We start from the raw sequence: 25,003 nt of genomic DNA, 5'->3' as shown, positions 1-25,003 counted from the left end.
GGCTGGCTTGCCTCCCATGAAGAGCTGCCTGGGAGTGGCTGCAAGGTATCTGCTGCAGCCCTCACGCGCAGGTAGTGCAGTCGCTCGGTTAGAGCTAACACGAGTAGAAATAGCACCGCAGCCGTGGCAGCCTGGACAGCAGCGGCATGGCTGAGCGGCATGGGCTGGGTACCTGCCCACTGGCTTTTGTACTCGGCATGGCTCAGCCGTGCCTCTGCTGCTGCCCATGCTCCTGCAGCTACGGTGCTGTGTATACTGGTACTAGCTCTCCCTGGGCTACCCTCGTGTGCGTATCCAAGCAGGGAACTCGCACCCCTCGCTCGCAGGGCAGACCTAGATTGAAAAGGGAGAGAAGGTGGAGGGTATAACTTTGGGGAGGGAGAAGGGCACCCCAGGATGTAGGGGTGGGTGATATGAGGATCCCACCAGCCTGGATTCTGAGCTGCGCTTGGGGAGGTGCTGTGTACCCCTTCCTACGCCCTAGATCAGGATGCCACAGCCCAGGTCTTGGTCAGGATTGGGCAATTGCCCTGCCTGGGGCTTCCTACCACCGTTAAAGCCACGAAAAATCACCACCACTATCTTCTGGCAGGAATTGCTCGGATCGTGGAGACCCACCAGCCCATAGTGGAGACCTACTATGGGCCAGGGAAGCTGTACACCCTGATCAAGCACTTGCAGGTGGAGTGTGACCAGCAGGTGGAGAAGGTGGTGGACAAGTTCATCAAGCAGAGGGACTATCACAGGCAGGTAAGAGTGATGTGCAGTGTAGACTGACTGGGCTGCGGTCTAGAGCCTGCTCTGAGCCTCATACCCAGTGATTCTCTAACCTCCTGTAATCCTTTGCAAGTGGTGTGTGCTCCATGAGCCTCGTTCCTGGGCTCTGCATGGCCATGTGGGAAGTCTGGGCTTGGTACCTCACTTTCCAGGCCAGCAGGTTTGAGGCAGCAAGCTCAGCCTTGTGAGTAGGGTTGCCAACCCTCCAGAACTGAGTCTCCTGGAATTGGCATCGATCTCCCAGTGACTACTGAAAACAATCTGGGAGATTTCAATGGGATATTTTAAGAAAATGACATTGTCATGTTGGGGAAAAAAAAATCTCTTGGAAGAGCTTCAGGCAGAGTTGCCAACCCTACTTGTGAGTGGGTGGAAGGGACCTGGCGTTACTCCATCACTGCCCTGATGGCTGACGGAGTGCCAGGAAGTGGGCATCCACTCTTTTCCCTGAAGGACAGCGGCCACAGGACATGAGTGGGAGAAGCAAAGGTGATCCTTTGGGGCTTGAGTGAGTGAACAGGAGAAATCCTGTGGGGCGTTCTGAGCTAGACTGTGTCTCTAACTCTTTCAGTGATCCTCCTGCCAGCTACAGCACTGCTGTTAGCTGTCTCATAGGCACACACCTTTAGAGGCCATCTGCGTTTGCTCTGCCTGGCCTAAGTCCTCACTGAGCCCCACAGTAAGTTCAGTTGCTGGGGAACAGGGGCTACGAGTGGGTCGGTTTTCCCTCGGACCTCCCTGTACCAGCTGCTCCTCAGCAGGATCGGTCCTATAGGGGAACCTAGCGTGGGGTTAAGGGCGATGGCGGGCGGAGATGGTGATGGCTCTCCTGTTCTCACAATTGCAGTTCCAGCACGTTCAAAACAGCATGGTGAGAAGTTCAGCTACAGAAAAGATTGAACCAAGGTACAGAAAATAAAACACTAGCTGCTCTCTTCCTCCACACTATTCCTCTGGCATTAACGCTGCTTCGCAGGTAGCTAGCACTTTCCATCTTCCAAATGCTTGACAACCACTAAAGCATAAAATCCCTTTGGTGTGTGTCTTTATTGCCCTTTAGGGGTCCATAAAGATGGTCTCAATGCTTCTTTGTTCTGCTTGTTCATTACCTGAAGTATCAGACCTTGACTTCCCAGAAGGCCTAGGAATAGGACAGTGCAGGAGGCTGATGCCCAACCTGCAGCTCTGCCAGCCCTCTCTGGTGAGGGAGATGGTGACTCTTTTATAGCTGGGGAAAGTGATCCACCATGGGGTGTTGTGACTTCCCACACAGCAAGTCCATGGCAGAGCTGGAATGAGAACTCTGGGCTCTGGACTGTGTTCCCTCCACACAGCAAGATTCTGTTGCATCAATTTCTCTCTAATAAACTGAAATACTTCATTTTCCCTGCTCATTATGGTCTTAAACTTGTCAGTTGCCCCAGATTAAAGCCATTGGAAGCCCAGATACCACGCTTGTGCATGCCAGGTAAATACAGCTGAATCCTTCCCATGCAGTCAGATTTCACTTAGAGCACACCAAGCTCTGCCATCCCTGAACAACACACCTACCTTGGTGTGTTTCTATAATTTTAACTTCTTTATGAGTATAGTTTGTTGGCCTGTTTCTCAGCGAGGCTAGATTAGCCTGATGCTCAGCTCCCAACCTGGAGGAGCAGCTTTTCGTCCAGTCCCTCCCCTTGGGTGGCTCTCGGGAGTTTAGGCTCCCGCCGGCAGAGTTCTCAGGCGCACTGGAAAACACAAGCCTTCCCACCATGTCAAGGTGCTAGAAATGCATATAAAAAAAATACAAACATTTTTGTTCAAACAATTTCTTTTTGTGATTGTATATGACCATTTATTACACTCGCCGTGTGTAACCTCCTTCGGCAAGTCGTTCTGGAACTCGTTGCCAGGGGATGTTTTGAAGGCCAAAACTATAACTGGGTTCAGAAAAGAATTAGATAAGTTCATCATTAGGATAAGGTCCATCAATGGCTATTAGCCAAGATGGTCAGGAACACAACCCCATGCTCTGGGTGTCCCTAAACCTCTGACTGCCAGATGCTGGGACTGGACAACAAAAGATGGATCACTTGATAATCGCCCTGTTCTGTTCATTCCCTTTGAAGCATCTTGCACCGGACACTGTCAGAAGACAGGATACTGGGCTAAATGGACTATTGGTCTGACCCAGCATGGCTATTTTGTTCTTATTTTCTCTGGGCTTTAGCTTTCCCATCTGTAAAATGGGATGATATTTCCCTGCCCATCAGGTTGGTGGTGAGGCTTTGTATAAGGCACCGCCTACATTTACAGTGGTGTATAGAGAACATATGCTGCACGTCCCCCCAGCATGGGTAAAAATAGCAGTGTAGATAATGAGGCATAGCTTAGGTGAGCGAAGACATGCCAGACCCTTAGGGCACATACCCTAGACAGCTCTCCAGTGCCCAAGCAGTGCCTCCCATGTCTACACAGCTATTTTTAGCAGTGTAGCATCCCTGCTGCAGTGAACGGCTCTGGCGGGGGGGCAGCAGGCAAAGGCTCCGGCAGCTCCCCCCGCCAGAGCCTTTCACTGCCATGTGTAGTACACACCAGCATGGATACAGCCTGCTTTTCACTGCGGCATGTAGCTACACGTGCCCTTCGTGCTGCTGCCAGCGTTGACAAGGCTTAAGTCATGTTTGCACAGTGATTTTGAAGCAGGCTCGAGGAGTATGTTTCCTTTTAAATTACACAAGAAGCTACCTTTTCTCTGCACACTCAATGTGCTATTCTTTGCGTGCAGGTACCATTGTGTGGTTCCTCACCTGCTGAATCAAGACAAACCCCTTGTTGTTTGCAGGTGCAGACTAGCTCTTGCCAAGGATTTGTAATGAATGTTTGTATACCAAAGCACACACGGAGGGAGCAGTGTCCAGGAGATTCCAGCCCTGGCTGGGCAGGGATCACACCTATTGCTAGCTGGGTCTAGTATGGCTTCTGCCCCAGCCTATCAATGGTAGTCGCATCCACCAACATAATGAACATTGTTCTTTAATTATTTTTGCAGAGCTTTTTGATAAATCCATCCTTTGCTCCTTTTGTGCATCATATGTCAGGGTGGTTATTTTACATGGTAAACTGCTTGGGACAGTGACTGTCTTGTGACCCTGAATTTAATACCGATCATAATCCCTTTTGCTTCAGGACACAAGAAGTCTCCTAACTGCTTGGGGATAGGAGGAAACTTCCTCTTTGGGCAGGTTCTTCGGTAACTGTCCACTGTAGGTGTCATAAATATAAAGGGGAAGGGTAAACACCTTTAAAATCCCTCCTAGCCAGAGGAAAAACCCGTTCACCTGTAAAGGGTTAAGAAGCTAGGATAACCTCGCTGGCACCTGACCAAAATGACCAATGAGGAGACAAGATACTTTCAAAGATGGAGGGGGGGAGAAACAAAGGCTCTCTCTGTCTGTGTGATGCTTTTGCCGGGAACAGAAAGGAATGGAGTCTTAGAACATAGTAAGTAATCTAGCTAGATATGCGTTAGATTCTGTTTGTTTAAATGGCTGAGAAAATAAGCTGTGCTGAATGGAATGGATATTCCTGTTTTTGTGTCTTTTTGTAACTTAAGGTTTTGCCTAGAGGGATTTTCTATGTTTTGAATCTGATTACCCTGTAAAGTATTTACCATCCTGATTTTACAGAGGTGATTCTTTTTCTTCAATTAAAATTCTTCTTTTAAGAACCTGATTGCTTTTTCATTGTTCTTAAGATCCAAGGGTTTGGGTCTGTGTTCACCTATGCAAATTGGTGAGGATTTTTATCAAGCCTTCCCCAGGAAAGGGGTTGTAGGGTTTGGGAAGGATTTTGGGGGGAAAGACTTTTCCAAGTGGGCTCTTTCCCGGTTATATATCTGTTAGACGCTTGGTGGTGGCAGCAATAAAGTCCAAGGGAAAAAGGAAAATAGCTTGTACCTTGGGGAAGTTTTAACCTAAGCTGGTAAAAATAAGCTTAGGAGGTTTTCATGCAGGTCCCCATATCTGTACCCTAGAGTTCAGAGTGGGGAAGGAACCTTGACTGTAGGTGTCTTGCACTTTTCTCTGAAATATCCGGTGCTGGCCACTCTCAGGTGGCACTTTGGGCTGGCTGGACTCCTGGCCTGCTCAAGTCTGGCAGGTCCTGTGTTTTACTACCCATAATAAAGTGGCCAGAAGCAAGTCTCAGCAGGCCTGAGTTCAGCAATGCATTTGAAAGTAAAGGGAATGACGGGCTGTTCTGAGCCATCTTGCAGAGCTTTGGCTCTCCCGGCTCCCTCGGAAATGAGCATTCATGATTCTGTAGAGTGTGCTGCCTTGTCGTGTCATTTGGTTTAGGAAAACGAGTGCCCTTCCTTTTGTGGGCTTGCTACATTTTTTCTTACTGTGCCCCTTGCAGGGAACTTGACCCCATTTTGACAGAGGTCACCTTGATGAATGCCCGCAGCGAGCTGTACCTCAGATTTATCAAGAGACGGATCATCTCGGACTTTGAGGTGGAAGACTCCATGGCCTCGGAGGAGGTAAAGCAAGGTAATCCTTTGAATGCCATTGCTTCTCTGGCTCCGTCTTTACAGCTCCTCAGTGGGTAGCTGGCTGGGTGAGAGCAGGCACTGCTGTGCGACGGCTCATTGAAGGCAGCTTCTGGGATAGCGCTCTGGAGGGCTGGACCGTGTGGCATGGGGACCCCCATTTTCACAATAGCATTTCATGCATCCAACCTCCTGCACAGTCTGACCCACAGTCTCTTGGAGCATGTCCTCCTCCTTCACTGTTGGGAGACCTGAAGAGCGGTGTGCACAGGAAACCTGGCCCTCTAGTGCAGTCAGGCTCTTCTGCTAGCTGGTTTGGAGACTAGCTTTTACCTTCTGCTACTTGGTCTCCTTTCCCTGCAGCTGGCAGGGTTGCACGTCGGACTTAACAAATGCAAAGGGTGGGCTCTCTCCTCCACCCACCCAAAGCAGGTGGACAGTGCCATTGTTGAAATTTGGAGGTGACATCACATCATGGTGTTGCCCTGGACCTCCTTTGGTGCAGGGCTTGTCTTCTATATCTCTCCCTGGCTGGCAGGTGTCTGGCATGCTTTGCATGCACTACCTTAGTTCTCTAAAACGGGGTTCTTAAATATTTTTGAAGCATGGAGGGCAGCTGAAAGAGGGGAGAGTGTGTCATGGACACCACCGCTTTCTTTCATGGCTGCATGGGCCAGCTCCCACTCGCATGTCTGTCTGTTACATAGTAGCTGGAAACGGAGGTGAGCCAGCAGCACGTGACCCAATCGCTCTCCGCAAACCCCAGTTTGGGAGCCATGGCACTAAAGCAAACAGCCCCTTTTTCAGTGTAGAATCCTTAAGGTAACTAAGTCTCTCTCTGAGCAGAGTGAACTTCGATACATGTAGGCTGGAGAGCTGGGGAAGGGAGCAGTAGCCTGGGAAGGGGTGAGGAATTTAAATGAAGGGCTCGTCTGGTGTCTTAATCGAGGTCATGGCTAGCTTTGATTTCCTCTCGTATCCCACTGGGTGCTTAGTCTCACTGCTGGAGTCCTGAGGATCCTGTAATTTACACCTTGCGCTTTCGAGGACCCACAGCCATAGCTGTCATCTTCCCAGCTGCCGTTGGGGTGGGCCTCCCTTTGGAGCTCATCTCTCCCACAGGAGGAGCAGCTGACGGATGAGTTCCATATTTGTCCTTTGCCCAGTAACTAAATATGCTGCTTCTGCAGCTCACCCGGCTTCTCTCAGCTCAGGCAGCGCGACTGCAGTTGGCATGCCGAGGGGCTTTGCCAGGTGCTGGTACAGGATACCCCCAGCGTCAGGGTGGCAGTGCTGTCTGCTGTCCTTTGCTGCACAGTTCAGACACACGCTTCGTTCAGGGCGGCAGGGTTTGTACAGTGTGTGCCGGTCGGGTGCCATTCCGGCAGGTCGCTGTTGCCCCGCTGAGGAGCTGAGGTGGCCGAGGGGAAGTGCTTTCGGATGCTCCGTCACTGGTGATGGTTCTGGCTTGCTCTCTGCAGCGCATCAAAAGTCTTTGGACAAGCTCCTCAACAACTGCCTGTTGAGCCGCACCATGCAAGAGCTAATTGGCTGTTACATCACCATGGAGGAGTACTTCATGCGGGAGACTGTCAACAAGGTAGGGCCTACGTCCTGGGTAGCCTGGGGTGGGGACTGGGCCTTGAAATCCACAGGGGATTAAGGAGGTGGAAGCCTCTGGTTCCTGCTGCTCCACAGTCCTGCTGGGTGAAGACATGCAGGGGGCTCCCTGCCACACGTCGTGTATGGGGATTCCATTCGTACCCCTGGCCCCTTTCAGTAAACGACCTCTGGGGTGGTCATTGGGAACAATTTCACATGAAAAATATACAGAATTAATTGAAAAACTCCTTTCTGAGCTTCCCAGCCCAGAGTCCCCCATATAGATATGGAGTAAGGCTTGCAACCGGACACCCCCCAAGCAGATGGTCAGGTCAGACTCGGTAGGCTTCGCAGAGTTGCACCTGGCCACAGTCTCCTAAGGAAAACCCAGAGCACTGCTGGAGCTGCTGTTGGGGGCAGTTTTCCTCGGAAGCAATAGTAGACCAAGGGTGGCTTAAGGCGTTGCTGGGCTGATGGGCTGTAGAACTGTGGTCTTGGCGCCTCTTGCTAGAGTAGGAGTGTTAACCTTGTTGTCCTGGCCAAGTTCTAACTTGGGGAATGACTCCACTGACCTGGATATCCTGCAGTGTCAGCCACGCTCATATCCTTAGCTTCCTGTACTAAATGCTTGGTGTGCGCTGATGAACAGCTCCAGGCACCACAGAGGCGGATGTATGTCAGGAGCGGATGAAGTGACTCCTCTGTGCAGAGCTTGTGACGTGTGCTGGATCCTGGTGTTGAAAGCCATTCTAGCAGTTTGCGGCGTTGCTCCTCAGCCTGCCCTCCCATGCGCTGCCATTGAGCATGCCATGCCAAAGGACCCTTAGCCAGGACTGGACGTTAAGATGCTTCCTAACGTGACATAACAATGAGTTTCACGTACCCCAAGCCCTTTTCATGCCCCGTGCAGTGCAAGAGACTCTTCCGTCACATGGTGACAAGCATGTACCCAATACCCTGGAGGGGGATGATGCAAGTAGGTTGGGTTTGAGCCCTGTGAGACAGATCGTGTGTTAATAGGTAGACCCCCCAGCCTGGCTCTGATTTTTACCAGCTGCGTGTCATGTTGCCGTGTGACATCAGGGCCCGAGGTCCCTGGCTGGGTGTGCTGTGGAGAGGCAGTGTGCTGCTGGGGCAGTGAGCACTGCAAAGGAGTGGAGCTCTCGGAGCACATAGGGGTGGGGGTGGAAGAAGGGGCATCCTGGTGATCTTCCCCGTTCCACCATTGGACATTGAGAACTAACAAATGAGGCTGTACCCGTAGACGCTCAGTGCTGCTTAGGCTTGGAGACGTGCTGCTCTGAGAAATAACCTGGCTCGAGTGGGGCTGGGAGGGCTAGTTGCCCCAGGAAGGTGGGTGGGCAGCCTGCAGGAAGGGGGACCTGTGCTTGGGGCTGGATATTTCTTTGAGCCGTGCAGCCAAAGGTGAACCTGAGCCACTCAGCGAACCTATCTCAGTCACTTCCGGACTTGTTGGTCCCTTACCTGCTGCACTCACTGCTGTGAGTTTTCTTTCCCTTCAGGCTGTTGCTATGGACATGTGTGAGAAGGGTCAGCTGACCTCCAGCATGGTGGATGACGTCTTCTACATAGTGAAGAAGTGCATCGGGCGCGCCCTGTCCAGCTCCAGCATAGATTGTCTCTGTGCCATGATCAATCACTCCACCACCGAGCTGGAGTCTGACTTCAGGTAATGGGGCAGGCTGCCTGCAGGCGTCCCTGGGGCTGAGTGCTGTCTCCGAGTCCCCCAGAGGGCACACGGAAGGATGCAGGGGTGAGAGAAAATATACACTATTTATCAGAAAAGGCCATAACTGATTTCCCCCCTTATTCGGATCTGGTTTTGTTGCGTACTTAGCAAACACAGTGTTTGCTATAGGATGGTGTTTCCTGCATGTAGAGCCTCTGGGTTCCCATGCTTCTAACCTCAAGCATGTCTCTTCTCTGCGACATGCCATGTGAAAACAGGCCCTTGGTGGCGCGAATGGGTGCAAGAGCCTCAAGACCAAAAGTCATCAAAAGGGCTGGGAGGAAATCCGTGTAGTACTTATGTGTTTTACCTGCGCGATTGTACAGTCTGTGCTGGGCCACTTGCAGGCATTCACCTTAGAGCTCCACATGGCAGGTGAGGTTCCCTGGGGCCACTTTAATGCAGCAACTTGAGTGGCTGCTTGATGCTTTTGAACGGAGGCATGTGGGTACAGAAATCAACCTGTGTCTGTTTTGCATCCCGAGATGGCAGTAGCCAGAGGGAATACAGAAGTGACTGATCTCAACAAGCTATTGCAACCAGCCCATTTGGGTGAGAGCTCGGGAAGGAAGCATTCTGGCAGGATCCCTGGATGCTGGGCAATGGACATTGTGAGGAGCAGAGCGATTTGGCAGGGTTCTGTTTGCCATGCCTAGATCCTGGCTCCTGACTTGAGCAGAAGAACTGCTGACCAATATTTGCTAGGCTAATTATTATATATCTGTGTCTATCACTTTATTCACACCAGCAATGGTAATAAGCATTAAGCACACAATATCAATATAACGTTGTATATCTTTCTTGTGGTTACATGGCCTGACTTGGTCTGTGTTCCGTAATCCTGTTCACTGGTGCTATGTATCCCACAATGCTTTGCAAAGCTGAAGTCAGCTTTGGCTTTAGAAAACAAGAAAGTTGTCAAAGACAAAATACATTAATGTTCTGCCCAGTACAAGCTAGGGAGGTACCTTCATGAAACAGTAGCTGGAATGCTAGTATCCACAACAGAGCTAAGGAAGGACCAGAATTACAAGTTAAGGAACTGGGATGAACTGGTGGGCTGGGTTTTAGTCACACGAAGAGTTTTGTAACTTGTAAAATCATCCTAGAAGTACTCCTAGCTGCACTGGGTGATTTTGGAAGCATCCTCCTGTGTAAGGTGAATTCAACAAGGCTGCACGAGTCGGCTTCCCAGACATTGGTAGCGTATGGAACCTTTTTTCCGGGACTAAAGTATCCTTGACTTCTAGCAGTTATCCTGTCCCGATATTGGTCTGTTGAGTGCATTTTATAGTGAACCAAAGCGTGCTCAAGGAGTGGACTATACCATCTCCCAGCAGAAGTGGGCCATCTTAATTCTCATATGTTCTTCCCAGGGTGAGTTGTGGCCAGAGGGCTGGGCTTGTGCAACTAGGCCTGACCTGATGCTTCTCTGTCCGCCTGACTGGCTTGCTCTGTTCGGTACTAAGGCACAGTGTGCTCTGTCTGTCCCCAGGGAGGTTCTGTGCACCAAGCTGAAGCTGGGCTTCCCGGCCACCACATTCCAAGACATCCAGAGGGGGGTGACCAGCGCGGTGAACATCATGCACAGCAGCTTGCAGCAGGGCAAGTTTGACACCAAAGGCATTGAAAGCACTGATGAGGCCAAGCAGTCCTTTCTGGTGGGTTTTGTGCAGGCTTGGATGGAGGGGAGGGCAGGCAGCAAGGATAGAGGGCCTGGAGAACGTGAGGAAAGGGAGATGCTTGGATATCTAGTGTCCCAGGAACCAGAAAGTTTGTCTCATGGGCTTGAGTGTTATGACCATGGCCTGAGAGCCAGGATGGGGCAGGGTGACCTCTGACTCCTGGTAGAAGGTTGATGCTGCATCTCCTGTGAGTAGGTCTCCCAAACCATTCCTCCCTGGATACTTAGCCAGACAAGATCCTCCAGTCATCCCACAAGCTGTCATGACTGTGTGTTCCCCTTGGCTGGGAAAGTGGGTCTGCTCTGCACTGAGATTAGCAGCGATGCCCTGCAAAGAGGCATTGGGAGCGTGCGATTTCTCCCCAGAGGGGAACTCTTGCACAGAAGGATTGCATAGGATGAATGAGCTCTGCTGATACAACAAAGGGGTTTTCATCACAGGCGCCCACTGCACTTGGAGTGTGAGAGCCATTCCATTGTCTTCTCTTCACTGTGGTGCTACAGCCGGCCGTGGTTTCAGGGTTCAGAGCCTGGAAGTCAACTTTACAGAGCAAGAAATGTGAGCCCTCGGGAGGATCTCCTCTGTCACCTCTCTGCTGCTTTCTTCCATCTGGAGGAGCACTGTATAGATCTCAGGACACCCATGCCCTACACATGCATATGGGAGACTGCACTGTTTGACTGGTTTCCTGATCCAGCACTGAAAGGGTTTCCCACTGATGGGACACCCTTGATGCCAAGCAGACCTCAAGTGAAGTCCTTTGACTGGCAGCTGTGGTGATGGCTGGCACAGACCTGCATGCCCTGTCTGCCCACAGCAGCACTGTGAATGCATAGCAATAAGGAGGTTATGCAGGTGGTTCCTTTTAGCAAATTTCATCGTGCTTGGAGGATAGATAACAACAAAGGCATGAGTGAAGGGAGGGTGCAGGGCCGATGGCTTTATTTCATTACATGCTCGGTGACAGGGCTCTGGATTTCCTGAAGGAAAGGACTTAAAATGTCAGCACTCTTGCTGGAGTCCCTCATTCACCTGTCAGCCCGGCTCGTTTTCCTGTCTCCAGGAAATCTCAGTATCGCACTGACATTTATTTCAACAGGTGAAGAGCAAAGTGTCACCACTGCTGAAGCTTTAACGAGGATTATCACAGGGCAGAAGAATTTCTGCGCTCTCCTGCCTGCCCATCAAAGACTTGCTTTTCATCACCGTTTTCCTGGACTTTTACTTGTCATCTGCTACATACTTGTGTGTAAGCAGCTGGCTCTGGGCGTTCGCAACCCAGAGTGTTCTCTGTGATGCTGCCACGAAAGCGGTGCAAAACACAAGGGTGGGCCTTCCTGCAGGAATGAGGCAGAGAGCTGTCACTCAAACACTTTTATATATAAAACAGTAGTGGGGGGAGGGCAGATCGGCCATCACTGGAAACATATCATGTCTTCTACACTTACCTATTTGCAGGTGACTTACTGTGCAGTTCCATTTTGCTCCTTCCTCTTTGTTCCAGGTGACCTTAAACAATGTGGAGGTCTGCAGCGAAAACATAATGACCCTGAAGACTACTTTGGAGGTAATGTCTGGCATCTTTATTGGCTTCCTATAACCAGCCTTACAATCAACTCTGGTCCAGCTGGGTAAATTTTAAGGGCTTCTGTTATGGAATAAGCGCTCCTAGCCTCCTGTGGTCTTGGCCTAAATTAACTTTTAGTGATCTTATTTAACCTCGGGTGACCTGTCCTGCTAGTTCAAATAGCTTGGTAGAAAAATTGGGCTGGATGGGACCACTATCAATTCCTTGAGTCTATCCACCTACCTCCTGGCAGAATAGACATTATCCCTAATGAATTTCCAAATTTTCTGTGAGGCTGAAGCCTTCATTGTTTACAGGGACAGCAATTTGTTTCCTGTTTTCGTTTTATACCTAAATCTTCCTGTTGTGGGGCCTTTACTACGTGTTCGATCTGTATCTAATGAGAATTTGCTCATTCGCGTACAGCATCTATGTCTGAACCTCTTTCCTCTTGACTGACTGTGTTCTGGTTTTAACCTTTCTTTATCACTCTCATTTTCCAAGGCCAGGTCTACACTACAGACCTAGATCGGTACAGCTGTGTCGCTCAGGGATGTGAAAATTCCACACTCCTGAGTGATGTGATATTATATCAATGTAACCTCTCGTGTAGACAGTGCTGTGTCGACGGGAGGGTTTCTCCCATTGACATAGCTACCGTCTCTTGGGGAGATGGATTAACTACACTGGGGTTCTCAAACTTAATTGCACCGCGACCCCCTTCTGACAACAAAAATTACTACACGACCTGAGGAGGGGGGACCGAAGCCTGAGCCTGCCCGAGCCCCGCTACCCTGGGCAGGGGACCAAAACCTGAGCCCCACCACCCCTTGCAGGGAAGAGGGGGCAAAGCCGAAGCTCAAAGGCTTCATCCCCAAGCAGGGGGCCTGTAACCTGAGCCCCGCCACCCAGGGCTTGGGCTTTGGTCCCAGGCAGTGGGGCTCGGGCTTTGGCTTTAGCACCAGGCCCCAGCAAGTATAAGCCAACCTTGGCAACCCCATTAAAATGGGGTCGCGACCCACTCTGGGGTCCCGACCTGCAGTTTGAGAACCCCTGAACTACACCAATGGGAGAAGCTTCCCTGTGTCTTCCACTGTAGCTCTGTACACGTAGACAAACCCCAAATCTCCAATACCGTTTCTGCTGCTCGCCTTTGAACTCTGTTCAATTTACCTGGTTATTTTTAATAATGACTTGTATTTCCCAACTCATTTTGTCCTCATGTGGTAGCCCTGTGGACGAACCAGAAGAAAATACTGACGATACACACAGGGACTCTCTCAAAAAAACCCACCAGCCATGAGAACCTGAGACTTTTTTTTTTAAAGGGATGCAGCTCAGCTGCTAAATCGATACCTAGCGTCAAAACAGAGTGACTGCTGTCCAAAGCATGTAAAAGACCTAGCCCAGGCCTTGCAGAGCTTATAGCTCAATAGATGTGATCCAACCAGCCGATGCAAGAAAGACTCTGGGTGGGGGGACAAGTTACGAAAAACTTGTGGCTGGTTAGGGTTGAGCAGGTATCTTAGTGGCTCTTAGATTAGTGAGGGCTTCTCTTCAGTCGGTGTTAATACTGCCCTGTATTTTTATTATTGGGGTGAGTGTGGGGTTGCAGTTGGGGAGGGAAGTAGTGGAGAAGGGCAGTGACTAAGGGCGTAGAGTGGGGAAGTAGAAACTGGGGTTGGGGGGAGGGAAAGAAGGTGGTCTAGTTACTGAAGAACCTGATCTGCAGACACAATTGAGTAATCGGATTTGCCAGTGCAAACAAAGCACATGCAGACTTGTGCCTGCCCAAATCCATAGGCTGGAGTTGCAGATCGGGTGCAGCTGAGGAAGATCGAAGATAGACTTTTTCCATCTGGTACGGCATTTGGGGCATGGACTGTCTGTTACGTCGTACAGCTCCTAGCACACTGAGGTGCTGCTCCATGATGGGTTCCAGGGTGAAACTGCAAAATAAATGAATATTAGCGCTCACCCCATTTCTGGTAGGGTTGGGCTGTTGATGTTCGTCCCAGTAAAAGAGACATTCATGTTGGGACTTGTCCTTTTCTGAAAACATGGTTGAATGGACTGAAATCTCTCCTCTGGCCAGGCCAAGGGCTAGCTTGTCAGCGCTTGGTTCGACCTTGTGAAAATGCTAAAAGAACCCTCCACCCCTTGTTTCTCCATCTGTAACATGGAGATAATTTCCCTGTGTCTTGGGTTAGATGCTCTTACGCCTTGTGACACATGAGGCAACCAGGTGGTTCCACCTCCGTCTGTCTAGTGCCACGTTTCCTGCTCCACTGTGGTCTCTTTCCACGACAGTAGCATCTTTCTCAATGGTTTTCTTGGGACACCTGTTGTCCTCCTCTTTCCCATTTTCCACCAAGTCTGCATATGGGGGTGTCTTTCCGACAGAGCGACTGTGCCAAGCTGCTTAGCCAAGGCTTTGGGGGAGAACAAGCCGAAGCCAAGATCGACAGCTGCCTCGCTGACATGGCTGCGGTGTCTAACAAGTTCCGAGATCTGCTGCAGGTGAGCTCCTTGCCGTGCGGGTGGTGCGCTCCGGCTGAGGCAGCCTGGCTTTGCCACTCAGCTGGCTCTGAGATGCGCTCACAAATGGGAGATCATCAGCTCAGGGCCTGTGCTAACTTTGGATCTGAGTCCAGCCCATATGGTGTAAGATGGTGCAGAGGGATCCAGCTTTAGTGGAGGGGGAGTAAACACTGATCGTGTGCTGAGTAACAGTGATGCCTCCTGGCTGGGGAGGGATAAGCATTAAAGGCAAACTGCGGAGCAGAAGGAATGTGGTTCCCCTTGCTGCTTTGTGCTGAGCAAAGGTGGTCTCGCCAGGTAAAGGGGCAGTATTTTTAAGTTAGAACCATGAGTTCTGAGATCTTCCCTTCTCCCTCTTTGAGGGGAACCTTGGCAAGACCTCCAGAGGGTCTGTCTAAGGATGGCATCTGAGATGCTCCGGCCATCCCACAGATGTAATCCAAGAACCAGCATCTCTCTCCCCTATCGAAATATCCAGCTTCCCCATCTCTCAGTGGGTAGCTGCTGCTAAGGCTACAATCTCATGACATCCCTGATCAAGTCCTCCAGCGAGCTTGCCAAAGAGAGGGAGAGGAAGGCCTAACGTTTGGTGTATGGAAGCCAAGCAGCAGAGAACTTGGTTTGAGCAAACCCTGAGGCCATCTTTCGCCTTGTGAGCGGAGCGGGGAGAGCAAAACCATTTTCTCTTGCTTTGCCATGCACCGTCCCCGGCTTGCTTGGAGCCTCTCCTGCAGGCGGGGTCCCAGGCCCATGGCTAATGCTGAAACCACGCAGGAACCTCGTTAAAGCTGGATGGGAAGCAGCTGAGCTCCCATCCTGCCTGAGTCAGATATCCCCTTTCAGTGGGAAAGGGCAGCTGCCAGCAGACTCCGAGATGCCAGTTGTAATTAAAAACTTCCACCAACTGCCTGGTGAGAAGCTTCTCGCAGGGTGACCCCTCATGTCCCGCTGAGCCCGGCAGCTAGTCTGCTTGGCACTGGAGACCCTTCACAAGCACTCTAGCCTTGCAGCTACCTAGGACTTACCTAGGCCCCCAACAGCCACCACTCACAAGCTGCTGCGTGTGGGGAGGGGCGTGTGCGACGTGGAACTGCTGCTTCCCGGGAAAGCAGAGTCACTGCTACCACAGCTAGCTCTTCTCTAAGCTTTTCCTGTTGAACAAAGCTATGCTGGGGGAGAGGGGGGCCTTTGGAATCTGGCCATGGCTGCCTTTTTGCCATATCTGGCCCTGAGCAAGCAGAAGGCCACGTCAGTCAGTGGCCTTCCCCCTCCCACCTTGGGGCTCCTGAGCATGGCGCTTGGCATCCAGACTCGTGGGTTCCATTCCCATCTCGACTTGCTGTCTGACCCTGCACAAGTCTCTCTCCAGGTTTCGTTTCCCCCCTCTGGAGGTCGTACTCCCCTGGCTAACAGGGCAGACTCCAGGTAGGGTGAGAGGAGCAGTTTCATAGCCATGGCTGAATGGTGCACGTTCGTTGGAATCAAGGTGTGTTCAGTCATTTGCCAGGTCCTCTTCCTCTCCTCCCCAGGAAGGACTCAGTGAGCTGAACAGCACAGCTGTCAAACCACAGGTGAAACCCTGGATCAACCTCTTCCTTTCGGTCTCCCATAATATCGAGGAGGTAAGCCTCACCTTTCTCTGCTCCCGAAGCGTCCAGCTCCATAGGGCTCTGCACCTGTAACGGTGGGGAGGGGTCAGAGGGACAGGCCTGGTTCACATCCCAAAGATCTTCCCTGCTGTTACCTCAGCATGGCCAGGCAGTGAACTCCTTGGCCGTCCAAGGACAACCCGTGGGACTGAAACCTAGAAAATAGGACCCCAGGAAAACATGGTGAGGGGTACACAATGCTGTACTGTCAGGGACCTTTCCTATCCCAGTGTCACAACTCAAGGCCTCTCATGCCAGTGACACACAGTTCTGAAAAGCACCATGCTAGCCGGTTTGTGTGGGACAGGGACAAGTTTTGGCATGAAGGAATATCTGCTCCCCACCCCTGGACTGTCCTGTAGGATGCTCTACGCTGGTGACTGAGGGACTAACTCTGTGGGTTTGTTGCTTTAAGTAGCCGTACTGGATTAGACCATTGGTCCAGGTAGTCCTGCATCCTTGCCTTGTATCTGATACTTCAGAGCAGGGCAGAAATGCATTGCTGGTAACACACCTGATCAAGTTGTGCATTGGAGTACGTGGCATAGAGAGCACACTTATAAAGTTTGTGGACGATACCAAGCTGGGAGGGGTTGCAAGTGCTTTGGAGGACAGGATTAAAATTCAAGATCATCTGGACAAACTAGAGAAATGGTCTGAAGTAAATAGGATGAAATTCAATAAGGACAAACGCAAAGTCCTCCACTTAGGAAGGAACCATCAGTGGCACAAATACAAAATGGGAAATGACTGCCTAGGAAGGAGTACTGCGGAAAGGGATCTGGGGGTCATAGTGGATCACAAGCTAAACATGAGTCAACAGTGTAACACTGTTGCAAAAAAAGCGAACATCCTTCTGGGTATTAGCAGGAGTGTTGTAAGCAAGACATGAGAAGTAATTCTTCCGGTCTACTCCGCGCCGATTAGGCCTCAACTGGAGTATTGTGTCCAGTTCTGGGCACCACATTTCAGGAAAGATGTGGACAAATTAGAGAAAGTCCAGAGAAGAGCAACAAAAATCATTAAAGGTCTAGAAAACATGACCTATGGGGAAAGATTGAAAGAATTGGGTTTGTTTAGTCTGGAGAAGAGAAGACAGAGAGGAGGGAACATAAGTTTTCAAGTACATAAGTTTTTTCAAGGAGGAGGGAGAAAAATTGTTCTTAACCTCTGAGGACAGGACAAGAAGCAACAGAATTAAATTGCAGCAAGGACAGTTTAGGTTGGACGTTAGGAAAAACTTCCTAATTGTCAGGGTGGTTCTGCACTGGAATAAATTGTCTAGGGAGGTTGTGGAATCTTCATCATTGGAAGTTTTTAAGAGCACGTTGGACAAACCACCTGTCGAATGGTCTAGATAATAATTAGTCCTGCCGTGAGTGCAGGGCTAGATGACCTCTCGAAGTGCGTTTCAGTCCTACAATTCTGTGATTCTATGCGGAGGGAGGGGGGAATCCTTCCTAAGTCCCAGGCACTCCGTTTATCCCCTGAAGCAGAGCTGTAGATCATCTTGAGCATGCACAACTATATATGTTAGTAGGTATGCTATCAACCTAGCCATTGGAAAGTGCTGGGCCCAGGTCAGGCATGACCTTGTCCTTTCTCCTGGCCTCTCCCAAGCGGGGACACAGATGAGCACGAAAAGACTCTTTAGTGCAAATAACTCTTGGGCATCCTGGGGTCTGCTAAATCTTTCAGGCCAGATAAAGCTAAGTAGAGAAACTGTGGAGGACTTGATGCAGTGCAGCAGGGATGTAAGGCCTATTAGGACTGCTGTAGCTCCAGCAGGTTCTCCCAGTCCTGACAGAGTGCAGCTCTTCACAAGCCAAGGGGTGTCGGGGATAAGTAATTACCCCTGCATTCTACTCCAATGCTAGGAAGAGTTCAATGATTATGAAGCCAACGACCCCTGGGTCCAACAGTTCATCATCAACCTGGAACAGCAAATGGCAGAGTTCAAGGTGAGTTCTCCTGAGCACCAGTAACTTAATGTGAGGCTTTGGGTCAGTCGTGCACAGCAGCATTGCCTGACTCAAACTCCCTGCTCTGGCGAGTGATGGACATAGTCCTCCCCTGATTGCTCATGCTGTTTAAAACAACCCAAAGTCACCCCCTTTGCTTTGATTCTCCAGCGCTGAGCCCTCCCGGAGAGGTCAGTGATCCTCACATCTGTGGGTGTTCCCAAGTCCCGGTGCCCCAGGCCTGACTGCTGAGCCATTCTGGTTTTGTTTGGCTCCGCTCTTTAAGCATGGCCACTAGCACCATAAAGGTGGCTGTTCTCACTGACTCCAGGCCTCCCTGGAGGCTCTTTCACTGGCGCTGGTTTCTGTTGACTTCTTCCCAGTGGCTGCACTGCCAGGACAATGACGTGGTTTTCTGTCCCCAGGCTGGGCTCTCGCCTGTGATCTATGACAGCCTCAGCAGCCTGACCACCAGTCTCATTGCCATTGAGCTGGAGAAGGTGGTTCTCAAATCTACCTTCAGCAGGGTAAGCAAACAGCTGGGTCCTCCCTTCCTTGAGCAGCAGCCGCTGGACTCCTGGCAGAACCAGGAGAGTCCTGCCTTCAACCGTCTCCTACTCTAAGAGGGGTGGTGAGGCTGAGCTAGAACACCCCGTACAGCTGTTGCCCTGCTGGCCGTGGCACTGAGCTTCTTGCTGTGCTGTTGCGTCAAGGCTCCTGCTACCCTACAATTCCAGCCTTTGAAGCTAAAGCTTCGGTTTTCCTCCCCACTCAGCGACCCTAGTGCTTGTGACTAGACTTAGCCAGCTCAGAAGAGCCCCGATTGGAGTGAACTGTCAGAGGAAGCCTTTGGCAGTGGGGCTAGGGAGACCTTGCAGCAAAAAAGGCATTGGCCCCTAAAGTGTCCGGCTATAAGCCACTGCCTACTTTCCAGCCCCAGAGCACCATGTTTCATGGAATTCCTCCCTCTCCTCACCCATCATGACATCTGTAAGATGGAAAGCCATGGGCCTGTGAAATGTGGAAGAGTAACATGGTTTGCTTGGTGCCCTCAGCTTGGTGGCCTGCAGTTCGATAAGGAGCTGAGATCGTTGATAGCCTATCTCACCACCGTGACCACGTGGACCATCCGGGACAAGTTTGCTCGTCTTTCCCAGATGGCAACCATCCTCAATCTGGAAAGGGTGAGCTCTCCCCTGACTCAGTGCTGAGGGTGGTAGAATGATCAACATCAGCAACTTCCCGAGCCAGCCTCCACAGAAGTCTACTAGGCTCAGCCCGATTTTAGCAGCCCCCAACCCCCTCACCCCCTATGCCTGCTGTTCCTGCAGCACTCACTGCTGGTGTGGGGAGGGGTAGTTGCAGGAACTTGGAGCTTCTGCCCACCTGTCACTCCCACCCCATGCTCTGGAGTGTCTGATCTTCCATGTAGTTGGAGCTGGGGGGTAGAATGGCATATTCATGTGTTGTCATTTCCCACAGCCCCACAGCTTGACTTTCTCTTTCTTTCTCCAGGTGACAGAGATCCTGGATTATTGGGGCCCCAACTCAGGCCCCTTGACCTGGCGCCTCACCCCAGCCGAGGTCCGTCAGGTGCTGGCCCTCCGAATCGACTTCCGCAGCGAGGACATTAAGAGGCTGCGCCTGTAGCTGGCGCGCTGTCTGCAGGTCCTGGCCGTCCTCGGATGCGCTTCATAGTGTGAACGTAGCATCCCATGAAGCCTGTCCTCGTGCTTCCAGCACTTGCTGCAGCAGGACTGTGATAGGCTCAGGGGCGGCCAGCTGGCTCGGTCAGTCACCAGCCCTGTGATTACTCTAGTGCTGCTCCCCACACCCGGCTTTCCTGGTAGGGGAGACCTGGACTCGAGAAGGCCTAGTTCGGCTCACTGCCCTTCAGGGAGCAGAGATATGGCGGCTGTGCAATCTCTCCTGTTGAGAGCAGCGGCATTCCAGCAGGGCTCCTCGCTGAGGTGCCCTCCCCCATGACACTAACACAGAGGGTTATAGCTTGCTCATGCCTTCCTCTGCTCGCCTTCCCTTCTCATGACAGGTTCTGTGGAGTACGTGGCTGCAGTTCCAGATGCTGCCCCTATGAGGTGATTCAAGCAGCAGTGACCTTCTGCAGCCCTCCACAGACCATTGGCTCGGAGTCCATGGTTGCCCTGGCCCACCAGGGGTGTAATCCTGGTGTAATCCCTTCAGCTGCTGGAGTTCCAGGGGGCAGTCCCTGTCCTGCAGGAGGAGCTGTCTCCCAGTGCCGGATGGGCGAGTTCTTCAGGGTGGGGCATAAGTGGGGATTGTCTGAAATTCACATGGGGGCTGCTGATGGTCGAGTCCCTTCCAGAATCAGGGCTCTGGCTCCTCTTGTATCTCTTTACACGCTGTGCAGTGAGGTGGTGAATAAAGATGGAGGAGTGGGGAGTAATGTTTCTCCGGTGACCTGTGTTACAGGCTGGGCGAGTGCACAGCCAATGGGAGCTAAGGCTGGAACCTACGGCAGGCTCCTTCCCTACCTCCAGTGTGGTGTGCGCTTGTCCTGTCCATCCGCCAGGTGCCCTGAGAGCACATAGTTGCCAGCTGCAGTTGGCACTCAGCTATTCTAAGTGCTGCTGAATTTGCACTGTTTAGCCCAGTACTGTGCTAGCCCTGTCGCCCTGCCCTGCAGCTGTGCTGTGTAATGCTCTCAGCCCTCCCTGGGTGCAGACTGGCTCTGCCTCTCTGAAAAGCCTTGGCCTCAGCTGGATGGGCTGAGCTGTCTCAAGCCCAGGGCTCTGCGGGGAATGCACAGCCCGCTGGGAGGGAAGAGTGTTGTGACAGCACACGACCAGGGGCTCCTTTCATGTACGGGAAACTCTCAGCTCTTGGTAGTCAGAAAAAGGGTGGAGGGGGAGGAGCAATGACACCACAAAACTAAAAGCTTCTGTAGTGTGCAGGGACTTGGCTGCTCCTGAAAGCCAGCACTGCCTGTGAGAGAGTTGCTGGTGGGTAGCAGAGGATCCCCACATGCACAGAACCGGCAGGGCTTGGGCTGCCCCAGGGACTGTTCAGCTGTAAACAGCTAGACTAGAATGTGGAGGCTGGGCTTGGCTCCGGCTCACTCCCTCTGCACGGCTATGCATACGTGTCTCAGAGCATGCTGGACCATTCACCGTCCTGCTCAACCATTCAGGAGTCATTCAACGGGCTTTGTGGTCTAATCCTACTTGCACTAGGAAAAGCGGCTACACTAACCTGTTCTCATGAGATGGCTCAGTGCAGGAGATACCTGCAAATCAAGGGTTAGTCATCATTCCCATGGACCCAGTTACTGATGTGATCTGCATAAAGTCCATATAAAAATACAGGTACAGGACCCGAGCAGCTGCAGGGGCTATCTCTGCTGTACAGAGGTTTGGAAGGATTAGTGTTTTATCAGCAAATGTTGAAACACTGATTTCACTGTACATCCTAATAGATGAAAAACAATTTCAGTGAATGATTGAAATGTACAGATGGGCCATAGGTTGCCCACCCCTGGCCTGTGGGCCAGATCTGGCCCACTAGCTGTTTTAATCTGGCCCTCAAGCTTCTGCCGGGGAGCAGGTCTGGAACTTGCCCTGCTGCAACCGGGGAGCAGGGTTGGGGGCCCCTCCACTTAGCTTCCAGAAGCAGTGGCATGGCCCCCCTCTGGCACCTACGCATAGATGCAGCCAGGAGGCTCCGCTCTGCATGCTGCCCCCTCCTCCCCCCCACGCCACCCCTGCAGCTCCCTGGGGCCAATGGCAGCTGGGAGGTGCTGAGCCGCATAGCCTCTGCGTAGAAGCCGGAGGGGGACATGCTGCTGTTTCTGGGAGCTGCTTAAGTAAGTGCTGCCCGGAGCCTGCACCCCTGAGCCTCCCCCCATGCCCCAACCCCCTGCTCCAGCCCTGACTCCCCTCCAAACCCCTTAGTCCCAGAGCCTGCACCACAACCCCCTGCCCCAGCTCTGATCCCCGTCCCAGCCCAGAGCACCCTCCTACACCCCGAACTCCTCAGCCCCACCCCAGAGCCTTTCCCTCCCCCCCCAGCCAGGGCCTGAACTCCTCATTTCTGGCCCCACCCCAGATCCCGCACCCCCAAGCCGAGCCCACACCCCAACCCCAATTTCGTGAGCATTCAGGGCCCGCCGTACAGTTTCTTTTCCCTGCTGTGGCCCCTCGGGCCAGAAAGTTTGCCCACCCCTGAGCTAGGCAAAGTAAGACAAACTGCTGCTTGAAGTCTTGGAGGTGTGATGTAAGGCTACCTGCAGATTTTGACACGATGTTCACAGTTTGTGTTTTAATGGCTACAGCTTTAACTTTTGGACTCTGTGTCTTTCATTAAATAATTAGGATGACCCCTCCATAATTTCCCACCCCTATAAACATTTTAATTGATGAACAGAAAAAATGCTTAAAAATAAACGTTGATATCCGTCAAAATGATAAAAAATACAAATCAAATTCTGCCAAGCCTATCTCTACCGCAGCATTACCACAGCCTGGGGGTGGGACTGCTGTCAAACCGAGAGAGGCCTTTCTTCGCTTTGGCTGCCGGTGAACCTGTCCTGGTTCTGTAGTATGCACGAGCCCAGGCCGCTGTAGGGGCTGAGGGCTTCCCTGCTCCGTCAGCCCAATGGTAGAGGCACGTACTCTACAAAGATGATCATGCAGCCTGTGCAGCTGCTGCTGTTGAAGCCAGAAGTCACTCTGAATTGAAACCAAATCAGGACAGATTCACCGGCAGCTCCTGTGAGTGGAAAATCCTAGGGCAGGTTTTTCACGCCAGGGTGGGAGGTTGGCTGCTGTCTGCTGCTGTCTGAACGTTCCCTGGCAGTGCACAAAGACCAGGGCCCTGCTGAAGGCCTTCACGTGACCGGTTGTGCCCTCCACTCCCTGTGTCGCCTCTTGCTTTAGGGTTGCTCCCCACTAGCTGCAGAGAGAAGCCGGCTGTGTCCACTTCAACAGTGTGGATGCTGAAATTCCCCAGGCCCTACGATAAAAGGTTATTTTAGTAAAGAGTCAGCAGGGGCCTTGCTGTTACGTGGTAATAGCTGTGGGCGTAGCACTGGGTGGCCAGGAATCTCTCACCCCTTGACATTGGGGGGCAAGTTCCAGGCAGCTGGGCTATTTGCTTAGTTCTAACCCCTTCCCCACTGCCTGGCCGACATGCCACATGGCATAGGCTGCTGTAGTCTGCACCCCTCTCGCAGTGCATGGGACATGCAAGGCGCTGCGGAACCATCTGCTGCTCTGATCGCTCCTGAGATGGATGGGGGTGAACGTGCATGGCTCACCTCTGTTTTTGCTAGAATTTGCTGTATAACGTCTTTCTGGCTGGGCTCTTTGGTTAAGATGTAGAGGAACCCGCCGCCTCCAGCTCCAGCCAAGCTCTGCCCATAGACATACGGCTGGAGAGCATCCATCATGCGTCTGACAGCCAGAGGCTCACAGCCCGGGGCCATGCACTTCTTCTGCTGCCAGTACCGGGTCAGGCACTCCCCAAGGAGAGGGAGGTTACCTAGAGCAGACAAAGACAATGCCAAGAATTGGTCTATACCCAGGAGAGCTACAGCTGTTCCCCCACGCCTGGTCTCGCAGGGGATGTGGGCAGGGTCTGCCCTGCGAGTGCGATCAGAACTAAATGATACGCTTGGCTGGCCTGATACCTCAACATGAGATTTGTGGGGGTTTCACAAGCTCCTGCCTCTGACTCCCCAGTAACAAGCTGCCAGCTTTTCTGTTATTTTTTCAAATGTTCCAACCCAGCTGCAGTTGCACCCCTGCAAGAGCAGGGCTCGCCTTTATGCAGCCTTTCGGGTGATGGGGGTGGAGACACTGGCCTGCACAGTCTACTACAAAGGGGGGCAGGGGAACAGATTGGGAAAGCAATTTGCTCAGCTGATGAGGTGTTGGGGCTGCGTCGACATGCACCAGCTGGAAACGACTGACCAAAACAGTAGTTTAACCAGGCCATAAGCATAATGCCCCGGCAGCCAGCTCTTGGGTGCACCTGTGGGGTTCTGGGCTCCCTATGAAGGCATGGCCATGTGGCACCCTGATCACATCCTAGCCAGCATTGCGGCTCCCATCCCACCTCGATAGAGCTGTTGTTTGGTTTCCTAAGCACAAGTGGGAACTGCGCTAAAGGCATCAGAGCAGGGCTACCTTGGCAGGAGACTTCCACAGAATTGGCATGAAATGGGATGTGCCGGTTTGTCCCTGCAGGCTGCAAGTCCCAGCAGGCAATGCAGACTAGCCACCGTGCTTGAGCTGGAGCTGGGCTCCCAGGGGCCTGCACCTTGCTCTGACAGAGCAGCAGCTGTCAGGGGCTAGAACAAGTCCCATCACGGCTAGGCCTGGGCCAGCGGAGGGATCTATACAGCCCAGGAGCTGTGGTGCCTTTCCTGTCTGCTAGCCGCAGCACTGCTGCTGGAACAGCCTGGCATGTAAGCCCTTGCCCACAAGAGCAGTGGCACCCCCTCTGCAGGCAGTGCAGGAAAGGCCTCCTGGGCCCCAGAGATGAGCGTGCAGCAGCTTTACCTTGCCGGAAGGCCTGGGCGCACTGCTCTGCGTTGCTCACTAGGGCGTCGGCGTTCTGCACGATAGCTGGCAGCCTGGCATACCAGTTCCTGAGGACGTCCTGCAAGGGGAGGCAAGCCATGAACTGCATCACCTTCACCAGTGCTTCCCAACCCGAGGGGCCCTGGCCTGCTACTGACACCCCCGCCCCGGCATTCGGGGGTGCAGAAGGAAAGCAGGAGCGTAAGTGCAACTCCCGGCAGCTTTGCTGGTCCAGGGATTCTAAGTGGGGGGCGGGGGGTTGTGTGATGGCAAGAGGGTGGCTCCTCCGAGCTGGAAGGCAGAAAGTAGAGCTGGGACTTAACCCCTGAGGCTGGGCTATTGGCCCTGGATCCAGCTGTGACCGGTCACCAGCACCT

The 25,003-nt window shown here is 52.2% G+C and overlaps 2 protein-coding genes across 5 annotated transcripts in view; one reads left to right on the top strand and one right to left on the bottom strand.

The window, feature by feature from the left end:
- COG4 (component of oligomeric golgi complex 4) overlaps positions 1-21,662 on the top strand; it is a 33,205-nt gene extending 11,543 nt beyond the window's left edge. For both annotated transcript variants that reach the window (XM_074968366.1, XM_074968367.1), the window contains exons 7-19: positions 593-750; positions 1,625-1,683; positions 5,179-5,312; positions 6,793-6,911; positions 8,437-8,603; positions 10,159-10,324; positions 11,853-11,915; positions 14,319-14,435; positions 15,986-16,078; positions 17,983-18,066; positions 18,492-18,593; positions 19,122-19,250; positions 19,582-21,662. In XM_074968366.1, coding sequence (XP_074824467.1) covers positions 593-750; positions 1,625-1,683; positions 5,179-5,312; positions 6,793-6,911; positions 8,437-8,603; positions 10,159-10,324; positions 11,853-11,915; positions 14,319-14,435; positions 15,986-16,078; positions 17,983-18,066; positions 18,492-18,593; positions 19,122-19,250; positions 19,582-19,716 — 1,526 coding nt within the window. In that variant the 3' untranslated portion in view covers positions 19,717-21,662. The remainder of the gene's footprint in view (positions 1-592; positions 751-1,624; positions 1,684-5,178; positions 5,313-6,792; positions 6,912-8,436; positions 8,604-10,158; positions 10,325-11,852; positions 11,916-14,318; positions 14,436-15,985; positions 16,079-17,982; positions 18,067-18,491; positions 18,594-19,121; positions 19,251-19,581) is intronic.
- Positions 21,663-22,356: 694 nt separating this feature from the next.
- Positions 22,357-25,003, bottom strand: part of FCSK (fucose kinase) — a 43,944-nt gene continuing 41,297 nt past the window's right edge. For 2 of the 3 annotated variants that reach the window (XM_074968364.1, XM_074968363.1), the window contains exons 22-24: positions 24,606-24,705; positions 23,360-23,583; positions 22,357-23,055 (exon numbers count right to left, since the gene is read on the bottom strand). In XM_074968364.1, coding sequence (XP_074824465.1) covers positions 22,843-23,055; positions 23,360-23,583; positions 24,606-24,705 — 537 coding nt within the window. In that variant the 3' untranslated portion in view covers positions 22,357-22,842. The remainder of the gene's footprint in view (positions 23,056-23,359; positions 23,584-24,605; positions 24,706-25,003) is intronic. The other variant, XM_074968365.1, reaches the window with a different exon arrangement.

This window comes from Natator depressus, chromosome 12 (assembly GCF_965152275.1).
Source record: "Natator depressus isolate rNatDep1 chromosome 12, rNatDep2.hap1, whole genome shotgun sequence".
NCBI classification, from domain to species: Eukaryota; Metazoa; Chordata; order Testudines; family Cheloniidae; genus Natator; species Natator depressus.
This window is presented reverse-complemented; position numbering and strand designations above follow the sequence as displayed.